This window comes from Diabrotica undecimpunctata, chromosome 4 (assembly GCF_040954645.1).
Source record: "Diabrotica undecimpunctata isolate CICGRU chromosome 4, icDiaUnde3, whole genome shotgun sequence".
NCBI classification, from domain to species: Eukaryota; Metazoa; Arthropoda; class Insecta; order Coleoptera; family Chrysomelidae; genus Diabrotica; species Diabrotica undecimpunctata.
The window spans coordinates 12,869,352-12,881,609 of record NC_092806.1 but is presented as its reverse complement, the minus strand read 5'-3'; the positions used below and the strand labels follow the sequence as shown (position 1 = coordinate 12,881,609).

Here is a 12,258-nt window from a genome sequence, read left to right as displayed (position 1 = left end):
AAATTCAATTGAAAATGATAAAATTAGACTTACTGAGAATGAACAAATTGCTCAAATTCGAACCAAAAATAGAGTGGAAAATACTCCTGAAAGAATCACTGAACAAGAAAATATACACGAAGGAGAAGTAGTTGAAAGAATTACACGAAAATAGAAGAATAAACGAAATAAAAGGAGACCAATATATCTTGAAACCTATGATTGTGAATATGTTACAGAGATGAATCTACTAGCAGCTTTATCAGTAGGGCAATTTCTTGATGATGTTCCTGAAACCTTCTCTGAAGCAGTCAGAACGTGGAATGGAGACAAACAATCAGCGATGAACTTCAGTCTTTGAAAGAAAACAATACTTGCACTTTAATGAAACAACCAAAAAATGTGAGTGTAATAGACTCAAAGTGGGTTTTTCGTGAAAAAGAAGTGAACGGAAAGATAGTTAAGAAAGCTAGATTGGTAGCTCGAGGCTTCCAACAGAGTTTTTTGTTTTTCTTTGTTAAACTGTTATATTTTTTATCTAATTATTATCTATTATTTATCTATTTGTCTTTAATCTGTACTTTTTTTATCATTTATATCCTTACCCACCAACAATGAAGCTCCCAAACTGAGCAACGTGGTCTTCGTTAAGTATTGTGAACGAGAAGCTTTTTATTAGCTACTTTTATCAGCTTTTCTCGCCACACCCTTATCGATTAGACATGTAACGAAGAAACTGAAATCAACCTGAGACTGACCAAGAGCAGGAGATGTGCTGGGACCATGAACAAAATAATTAGTCCAAAGATATATCTCGTAATACAAAAACAAGAGTATTCAAAACTATAATTAGACCCACAATGCTATACGCTACCGAGACATGAACTATGAACAAAACCATACAGAACAGATTGGAACCATTGGAAAGAAAGATACTTCGCAGAATGTTTGGTGGAAGACCAGTAGAGGTAGAATGGAGAAGCCTAACTAATGTAGAAGTGAACCAATTGTATGCTAACCTTACAATAATAAAAGTAATGAAAAAATGTAGACTAGAATGGCTCTGACATCTAGAAAGAATGCAAGGTAATAGACAAGTCAAGAATATTGGTCGAAGGGTACCTGAAAGTTAAAAATAGAGGAAAACCAAGAAAGAAATGAAGAGATTTAGTGATGAAAGATGTCCGAGAGATGGGAATCAGAGATCGGAAGCTGACAGCTACGAACAGAAAACGATGGAAATCCTCCATCCAGCAATGAGCCTAAAAGGCCTGTTAACACTATACATACATACTTATTTTTGCTTGAGTGATCTTCAATTCTTTGTCTTCTTTCATCAACAGTATTCGAATTGTTCCAAATACTACACAATCGTCGGAATTTCTACCCCTTCTGCTTGACTTTGCAATTTTTCATTAACTAATTCTTATAATATAGCCAATATTCAACAATTAAAATAGAATTTTAAGAAAACAAATAGTTTTTAAAATGATCTTAAAAATATCTTGTATTATACATTAAAAATAACATATTCATATAATGTACATATTATCTGACTGTAGAAATATTTAACATATTTAAATATCATCCTCTTAACTCACCAACTATGCTCTGGGAATATTAAGAAAACCATTTATTATAATTCTTAAGGACGCTGGTACCAACTGGCGATGGTGGTGGTACCACTTTCAAAGCAGTGAGTTGGCCAGTCGATGATTCGCCCGTTTGAAAAGAGGAAGAACATACAAGATATCTTCAGTGAGGAAGAAGTCTTTTGCCGGCAAAGAGCCAGTGTTTGTATTTGGCGTTCGCTAGTAGGTACGGTCAGTTGTGAAAGGTTCGTTCGACTCAGGAAAATGAAGACGGTTTTTTGTGTGGTGGCGCTTGCGCTTTTTGGTAAGTTATATAACCAATAGTTATTATTTTTAAACAATTTTATGCTTCTTAAAACAAAAACCATCAACTGTGTTCGATAATAAACTATTTTGTATTTAAAGACAATATGTTGTCTCGATAAAAAATGAATAAATATTTATTTTTAAATCTAGGGAAAAAATATATTTTTTAAATGAATGAATTTCTAATTTTGTATTATGATGCGATATAAATCAAAATATTAGTTTAAATCAATTCTCATTAATAAAATTGTATGCAAAAAACGTAAAATAACTTTTTCACATATTTTATTGGTTTTATTTAAGTGAGTTATACAGGGTGATTCTAAAGTAATAAATCTAAAAATTCTAAAATATTTTTGTAGATGATTCGTTATTTAATTTGAAGACTAAAAGTTCCTGTCATGTAGTATGGTAAGATTTGTCGTTATTGAGATAGGTACATGATGTTAAAAGTTAAAGTCGAAATCAAAAAATTTATTATAAATAAAAGATGTTAATGACTATGTTTTTTAAATTTGGTGTAAAATATGGTAACGAGATTATGTATAATTTTACTAATGGTTAATGGTGAATTGCACATGTTTGCGGTAAGAGAATATACCAATGTTTGTTCTAATGTAAGCGTCTGGGCCGAAACGGAATTTCGTCTTCTAAAACCTGTATTATATTCGTCAATCAATTATTTTTTTATATTTGTTTGGCTTTCCATTTCTTCTACCATATTAATTATATCAACTATGCCGATATTTTTGTAGTCATTGGAATTGGAATTGTAATAGATTTAGGCCACTTTTCAGGCATTGTTTCTCTTCCTCAAATTTTCCGCAGTAGTTCAGTCAGTGTGGAAGAAAACAGGTCAATACCTCTAAAGTTTTTATAGAAGGAGAATAGAATAAAAAAATGCTTTACTGTCACTGAAAATTGTACAATTTTCGGAAAATGTTTGATCTGTGTTAGTTTTATTTCAAAGGTCGTTTATTATGGACCAAGTTTCCCTTGCAACATTTTTAGAGCTTCCCAGATCATTGTCATAGTACATTTTTTTAGCTGTTTTGATAAGTTTTAGATAGGTTCCTCTATACTTGCAGATATATTCAGTGACAAAGACGTTTGTAGTAAATTTCTTGATGTACAGTAGTGAACGCATATTCTTGGCTGATATGCGGATACCTTTGCTAGTCCAGGGTTTGTGATGTTTTGACTTAATTGTAACTAAAGGAAATTCCTAATTGAAAATACTGACAAGCCTATCTAAAAAATAACTGAAATAAATTTGGAATTAAACTTATCTTACCCACCTCTTCAAAAGTTATATATGAGCTAGATGAGCTTTTTATTTTTAAGGGGTGAAAACCATCCTTTCTTGAAAAAAAAAATAATATTTAAGCATTTTATGGAATTAAATCATGTTAAATTATGCAATTGCAATATTTTAAATTATAGTAATGGATATTATGTACATTGTTAACCCTTAAACAATTTTCAAAATCACCCTTTTTAATAAAAATAATTGTAAAAAATCGTTTATTAGGTCAAAACGTTTTTGTAGTACATTTATATCATCTAAAATAAAATGATCTTCTTATACAAAATAATTTTGGTTAAGTGCAATACTTCAGCCCTTAAAAACTACCCTTACATCTAAAATATATAAAAAAATCTTTTTCAACAACTTCAAAAGTTTTAAATCTAAATTTATATCCAGAAATTCCAAATTTATAGAAACAACACTGTCTCTTCTTACTTAACCTACTTAACTTACTTACTTCGAACTTAAGTCAGCCGAACTCACGATCGTTAAACTTATTCAAGGTAATTTATTTTCTATTCTCAATGATAACACTCCAATTTCAACAAGATCTCTTTTGTCCATTAACCCCTTAACTTAAGTTAAGGGTTAACTTAAGTCAGCCGAACTCACGATCGTTAAACTTATTCAAGGTAATTTGTTTTCTATTCTCAATGATAACACTCCAATTTCAACAACATCTCTTTTGTCCATTAACCCCTTTCTAGGTTTCAGGTTGAAATATTGGCCTCTTAATGCTCTGCGCAAGATCAAGCGAATCATGCATAGCTGTAAATCGTGCTTTAGATTTAAGGCTCAACCAGGATCTCATTTAATGACAGACTTGCCTAGAGAATATCTGTGTTCTCTACCATTTACATATGCTGAAACAGACATAGGTGAACCAACAATCTCAAACCCTCCAAACTTCGTAAGGCCCCCATAACCAAATGTTATATCGTTGTGCGTATCTGCATGGTCACTTGAGACTGTCACCTTAAACTTGTCTTAAGCCCCACTACGGAGTCATTTATACTCATCCTCAAACATTTTATCAATAGACGTGGCAATCCATCAGTCATATCTTCGATAAGGCAAACTTTCTTCGCTCAAAAAAAAATCAAATGAAGGAAGTTGCACAATTTTTAAAGAATAAGGATATACAAGCTTCAATAAAGGATTTTCTGACTTTTTTAGAGATCACATGGAAATTTATTCCTCCTCATACTCTTCACTATGATGGAATCTGCTCACTTTCGAAGAATTCCACATGGTGTTGACCCACGGATGCATGTATGATTTGTGGGTTCATCTCATTTTATTAGAATAACTACTTTATTCCTATTTGGTCTATAGATATTGTTAAAATATGCATATTGGGGATTATCGACGTACTTCATACACCTTGAAAGCGATTTTATGTTGCGTTTAGCGAAGCTATTATTTCATTTCGTGATTCATCTCGGTAAATCCTATTGAATCGTAGTATTTTTTCACGATTTTCCACACTCCACTGATTTAAAGAGTAATACTGTTAAACAATCGAAAGTTCAGGGTCAACAAATGCTCTACTTTCTCTAATAAGTTCACGATTCACGAGTAAATGATGAATAATTATTATTTGTTCTGCTGCTTGTGATTAATTGCTCCCCCGGTGACGGTTTGAGGATTCGTTTCTCGTTTCGCGATGCAGATATCTCCGTGGTACGTCTGTTTCGAAGTTTCGAACGTATTGTGGGGCAATGAGTTCCTTTTATAATGAATGAGATTGCTATATCAGCTCATCGGAGAAAACAGGCCAGTTTTTGTTATACTGATGGTAGAGATTGATCAGACTGTACAGAGTGAGTAAAGAAGTAGCAATTTCCAGACTAATAATGTATAAGTAAAAATCATCCACACTAATTAAAAATATTTAAGTTAAAGCTCAGGGTGTTGTCTATGTGTGTGTGGGAAGAGAAAATTGTTATAAGTATGTTTTTTTATCTTAGAATCGTTAATAAACTTGATTCTTCTTCTTAGAGTGCCATATCCCTATGGAACGTCGGCGACTACCATGCTTATAATATTGTTATACTGATCTCGGTCTTGCGCTACGTGTAGCAATTGGTCCGCTGTCAAACCTGTCCACTGCTGCAAATTCCTCAACCAAGAGAGTTTCTTCCGTCCTATCCATTTCTTTCCTTCGATTTTACCGTTCAGAATTAGCCGAAGGAACTCATATCTTGGTCCTCTGATTATATGTCCAAGATATTCTAGTTTACGCCTCTTAATAATATTTAATAGAGTTCGTTGATGTCCCATTCTTCGAAGAACTTCTTCGAATTCTGGTTCTGCTAGTCCATGGAATTTTTAGTATCCTTCGATACAACCACATCTCAAACGCCTCGATTTTATTCATGATATCGGCGTTTAAAGTCCAAGTTTCACATCCATACAAAAGTACAGACCACAGATTTCCAAATTTAATGAGTTATTGGATAATAGAGGCTTGAATTTTTGAAATGAGTTTCTTGTCTGTTCAATTCTACACCGAATTTCAAATGATGGATCCAGATTTTGGGTAATCCAACATCCAAGGTATTTGAATCTCTGAACTCTCTGCAGCGGTTGTTGGTTTAATATCAGTTGGGTTGCGCCGATATCCACTTTACTGGTCACCATGTATTTAGTTTTATCGATATTTATCGACAGTCCCCAATTTGTGCATTCCATGTCAACTCTATTGATTAGCTCCTGCAGATCGTCGATGTTTTCAGCTAGAATCACAGTATCGTCGGCGTACCGTATATTGTTAATTATTTCTCCTCCTATGATAATTCCTTTTTGATCTTTTAAAGCTTCCCTAAATAGATTCTCAGAATACACGTTAAAGAGGGTGGGAGACAGTACACAGCCCTGTCTTACGCCTCGTCCAATACTGATTGGCTTTGATTCTCTGTTGTTGGTATTAATAGTGGCTGTTTGGTTCCAGTAAAGTTTGGCAATAAGTTTGATGTCTTTCTCATCTAGTTAGATGCTCTGCAAGGCGGTAATTAGTCTGGTATGCTGAACGCGATAAAATGCCTTTTCAAAATCAATGAAGCACATATATACGGGTTTTCTTACCTCCCAACATCGTTGAAGGAGTGTTTGCATAGAAAATAGTGCTTCTCTAGTTCCAAGGCATCTCCGGAACCCGAACTGCTCTTGACTAATTATTTCTTCGCACTTGTTGTTAATTCGATTTAGAAGAATATGCAACAGTATTTTAGCGGCATGGCTCATTAAACTAATGAGTCTACAATCGCTACATTTCTTAACGTTTGGTTTCTTAGGTAGAGGAATAAAGATCGATTTTAATCAGTCCGATGGAATTTCACTGGTATCATATATTTGATTGAAAAGTACAGTGAGTTCTTTTATGTCATTTGAGAGTAATTTTAGCGATTCGCTGTATAGTTGATCTTGAAACTTGATTAGAATATTATATATAGCTTTATCAGAACAAGATAGCAGATTGCTGTGATGTTAACCGCTAGGATATTGTTGAGATCGGTTAAACCTGAATACAGGTTCCGAGTCTGTTTCCTATGATTAAGATTAATCAAAAAGTACGTTGTTCAAATCTCCGAGATTCATTATTACATGGACAGAAGGGAGTTTTATAGATTCCAATCTTATGCAGATGCTCTGAAAGAAGCCTTGGATAAGTTTTAGCCGAGTTATCAATGAAGAAAGTACTTTATTATAGTTAAAGTTAAGATGGGGAACATTTTTTGGTAAGCAAGGATGAATAGAAAGGTAATGGTTTCTTGAAGTCTTCTGGACCTCTTTATATTTTGATCTCCACCTTTCCCTGCCAATACTCCTGATAATAAAAAAAAGATCTATAAAGTTGAAAATGTTTATTATAATTTCTGATATCTCAGATGTATTTTTTGCCATAATGTCCACTAATTCGTTTTCAATTATTCCACTATGTCCTTTAAAGCTCAATGAGTTAAAACTCTCTTTAGACATAATGTCTCTGTTAAGCTACTCACTCGAGAACATTTTCTAAAAGCGTGTGGTTTGTCCACAAGTTTTTTTTATATAAGTTCTTCCTTTAGTGTTTAAATAAAAAGTTTTATCTGCTTCTTCTTTTTATGTAGACATGAACATTTGTCTGTTGTACTCTATTTATTGTCATCCGGCTTATATTATCGTTCCATTCTACTCTTTTATTTCTTACCCAGTTCTTGATGTTCTCTACCTTGCATCTACGTCGTATATCTGTACTCGTAGCTCTGCCCCATAGTGTCTTGCCATCAATTTTTCTAAGTGATTTCATTTCTGCTGTTTCTAACATCCTTTTTGTCCTCTTTGTGTCAGGTCGTGTTTCTGTCGCGTTTGTCATTATTGGTCTGATGACTATTTTGTAAATTCTGCCTTTCATTTCTTTCCCGATATTTTTATTTCTCCATATTATTTCATTCAGGGAGTCTGCGGCTCTGTTTGCTCTATTTACTTGATCTTCCACTTCAGCCTTGAGATTTCCTTAGCTAGATAATGTGATGCCTAGATATTTAAACTTCATCACTTGTTCTATTATCTGACCTTCCAGCTCCAATTTACATCTTAGTAAATTTGCTGTTGTAACCATGCATTTTGTATTTTTTGGGGAAATTAATGTGTTAAATTTTTTATGGATTTTATAAATGTGTTAGAAATGCGTCTTTCGTAAATGTGTTAGAAGCAACAATAACCTAATAGCACACAAATAACAAATAGCAAATTGCCAAATGCCACGTGTACAGACTGCATAACAAGAGACTTGTAAAACTGGTATGGGAGGAGATTCCCACAGGCAAAAGACCACTCGGACGTCCCAGAATGCGATGGAGAGATAACATCCAAGCTGATCTCCGGAAAATGACCATTCCATTTGAACCTACGTTGATGGAAGACCGAACAAATTGGAAAAAAGTTTTACAGTCAGCCAAGACCCACCCAGGGTTGTAGCGCTACGTGATGATGAATTTGCCAAATAACAGATATACCGATTTTTAGTAAAAGCTAGTTTTTTTTATAACTATTTATATTCTGGTTTTTAAAGCATGAACACTCGACCAATAACGATCTATGGAGTGAGTAACACCAAGCCGCTCATCCATAGGTATATATACCAGCGTATCCTGTAGTTGGTTGTATACCATAAATCATCATCATCATCATCAATGGCGCTACAACTTTTCGTGAGTCTTTGCCGCGTTTACTATTGCCTTCCATGTTTTTCGGTCCTGTGTCAGTAATTCCCATTGTCGCACTCCCATTTTCTCTAGATCTTCTTTGACTGCATCTTTCCACCTTTTTCTAGGCCGCCCTACAGACCTTCTTTCCTCTGGCCTTTCCCAGAACACATTGTTTATATACAAACATTGTTTATATACCATAAATCACAAAAGTTTTATTTAAAAATCGTTTATAAAATGTATATAATTAAAAAGACCCTTTCGGTCTTTTTCCAGAAAGTTTTCGGACTAATTACTCCACCATAATGTCAACTTATTGATGAAATTATTTACAAAATTTCAAAAGATACGTTTTATTTTATAGGTCAAGAAAAACCAAAAGAAAATTTCAAACTTTAACGTCAAAATTTAACCAAACGAGAAAAAAATTATTGAAACCGGTAAATTAAAGAATTACTTTTTAATAACTTTCGAACGAGCATTGGTTTTACGAGCTTTTATACGTTCCTCTAAAGCCATTCCTATTATAAAGCCCTCTATTTCTAAATCTAAATCTAAAATCTAAATTTCCGTCACTTTTTAAAAACTCAAAATTTAAGCAAAATTAGCCTTCACCTATTTAATACCTCAGATTTAAGTTAAAATTAAAACTGCCATAACTTTGGTTCGCGACCAATTAAAGGCTTCCTTAAACGCTTGAAATTAAGGTTTTGTTATCCATTTTAGGAATTAGTTGAGTTTTATTATTGCAGAATAATAATACAGATGACAGAAATCATTAACGACCACATGTGTTGGCTTACTTATGGATCAAAACGCTCAATTAAAAAAAAATATACAATAAATGTACAATAATATACTAAAATTTGGTAAAAATCCTCGGACCCCCCGCTACAAAAACGACTTCAAACATGTAGTCATATGGGTACCTATTATTTTCTTATCTTTTAGTACGTGTAAGTTACGCCACTGATCAGTAGTATCATTTCATTAACAAAAGAAAATGGCAGTAAAATAATCAGAGTCTATTAACCTATTTTTAATACACTGGTACAACTTTTACAAGATACAAATAAATCTAAGGCAGATTAAAACGAATATGGGTATATTGCTGAAGAAATCTGTGTTACATAAGTGAAATTAATTCATAAAAAACATGGAAAATCGAACAATATGCTATAATGGGTTTGTTGTTCTATTTAACACTGTTTATGTACAAGAGATTTATTAAAGATTTAATTTTTCTAAGAGGTGTTTATAAATATTTACATACATTTTTTTTGGTACCTTACGATATGCAGCCTGTAGGTGTTCATGCTGGTTGTCGAATCCATATGAAACCCTCTTCTAATTATTGTTCTATTATTAGATATGACCACCAGTTTTTTATGTCTCTAAACTGTTAATATTCTTGCATTAATCTCAGATTGTTAATAGACATATTATTTATTTTATATATAATGTCTGGTTTATAGCATTCCTGTTCCCAGTCTTCATTCTTGTCTCTCAGCACAGTCTCCTGGTCGTAGATCTCTCTCTGATATTGCCTTTTGGATTCGATCAAGCCATGTTGTTTTTGGTCTTCCTCGATTTTTCGTTCAGATGGTGCCAATCCAATACTAAGTTCGGTAGTCGATGGTCTGCCATTATCTGTACATCTTCTCCATGTGCCTTGTCCGTTCCGAACGTTGGCAATCAACATGGCTATTCTGACTTTGTTTACGGCAGATCTGAATAGTTCAGCAGATGACAATCCGAACCATTGCCGCAAGTTTTGGAGCCACGAGTGTCTTCTCCTCCCTGGACCCCTTCTGCTGTCTATTTTCCCTTGAACGATCAGCTGTAGTACTCTATATTTATTATGTCTCACAACGTGACCCAAGTATTCCAACTTTCTTTTCTTTATACTTCTTCCTACCTCTCTCTCTTTATCTATCCGGCGTAGTACCTCTTCGTTGGTCACGTGCTCAGTCCAGGATATACGTAATATACGTCGGTAAGCCCACATTTCGACATAACAAAATCGGGAATACATAACATTTCAGAAGTCGAATTTTGAGAGGTAGGGTGAGGCTTTTAGAGGTGAAAATTTGCTTCATGCTAGTGAACGATGCTCTTGCCTTTTCTACTCTTATACATATTTCCTTCGCTTGATCCCAATTTGAGTTAACTGTTGTTCCCAAGTAGATGTACGAATCCACGTGTTCAATTCTTTCATTGTCTAATATCAGTTGCTGTGTTGGTTGTTGGGTTTTGCTTACTAACATCCATTTGGTTTTTGTGATATTTAGTCTGAGTCCGTATTGTGCACTTGTTTTTTGTATCTTACTCATTAGGCAACTCAGTTCCTCCATGCTACTTGCTAGAATCACAGTGTCATCAGCATACCTTATGTTATTAATTATTTCTCCATTTATCTTTATGCCTTCTGTGCTTTCCTCCAGCGCTGTCTTAAATACTTCTTCTGAGTATATATTAAAGAGAATAGGAGACAAGATACAGCCCTGTCGTACCCCTTTCTTGATCTCAATTTTATTGGTCAATGTAGATCCTACTTTCACTTTAGCTGTTTGACCCCAATAGAGACTCGCTATTGTTCGAATGTCTCTGTAGTCGAATGTATGCATGTCATCATTATTACCATTCTGGCTTAACAACCCTACGTGGGTCCTATTCCTCAAAAATTTCTCTCCAGTCTTCCCTATCCATCACCTTCCTCCGCCAAGCACACACTCCCATATTTCTCATGTCTTCATCGATGTTATTAAGGATCCTTGTTCTGGGTTTTCCTCTTCTTCTCTGACCAATGGGTCTATCAAGGAGCGTTTTTCCAGTTGCTTCAACCAGAAGCTGCAAAAACTGCTTTTTGTGTTCATAAGCCGTTTTTGAAACCAAATTAACTGTCTTTTATACATTTTTCACATTTTTTTTTTAGGTTTGTTTATGCACTACTTTTAGGAACATGCGCAATATGAGCCACACATGAGCGTGGCTCATTAATTCCAACCGATGTAAATTTTAGCTGTCTAGGATTTTAGTGATCCTCTTAAGGGTTTGTGGTTCATTTTGTTAATTGACGTATCAAAAGTATCACCGAGGTAGCAATGTGACGTGGTTGCCTGTGAAGGCGAAGCACATTTTGAAAAAGTTTTTAATTCTTTTGGATTTTCTTAACAAATATATACTATCATATATCAGAAGTTTTTACTACGTTGTAAGTTTGTTACAATATGATATGCAGGCATCAACTGGGATTTTCCCTTTTAATTTCCAATAAAACACGTTTTCATTGACTTTTTTATCCCCACATTTTTTCCTTGACCTCTTATCTCGTCCATGACGGATCTTCTCCAAGTTTCTAGAGGGCAACCTCTTTTTCTTCTTCCTTGGAGATTCCACTCTAGGGCAATCTTTGCAATACTGGAATTATTTTTTCTGAGTATGTGTGACCAATCCAACTCCACTTTCTGGACTTTATTTGATGTTCTACTCTTTTTTGTTCGGCCAGGTGTAGTAGATCTTCGTTTCTGATGATGTTAGGTCAGAAAATACGAACAATTCGTCGTAGACATTTATTAATACAGACCGGCAGTTTATCTGTAAGTGTTTATGTCACTTTCCAGGTTTCATATCCGTAGAGTAGAATAGACCTGACATTTGACTGAAATATACGGGTCTTTGACCTTGTAGTATATTCGCCCGATCTCCATACAGGGTTGAATATGCTGAATGCTTGTTGAGCTTTTCGTATCTTCATACGAATATCGTCCTCTGTACCTCCGCTTTCTGTTATGACACTTTCAAGATACGTACAGTTTTCCACATTTTCAATCTGCATGTTGTTTATACTAAATAGCGTGATATTTCTTGCATTTACTCT

The 12,258-nt window shown here is 34.3% G+C and overlaps 1 protein-coding gene across 1 annotated transcript in view; it reads left to right on the top strand.

The window, feature by feature from the left end:
* Positions 1-1,672: 1,672 nt before the first annotated feature.
* The window catches only part of LOC140439174 (protein obstructor-E-like), a 49,900-nt gene continuing 39,314 nt past the window's right edge, over positions 1,673-12,258 (top strand). Inside the window, exon 1 of the mRNA XM_072528912.1 lies at positions 1,673-1,875. Within this exon, the coding sequence (XP_072385013.1) occupies positions 1,692-1,875 (184 nt within the window). The 5' untranslated portion in view covers positions 1,673-1,691. The remainder of the gene's footprint in view (positions 1,876-12,258) is intronic.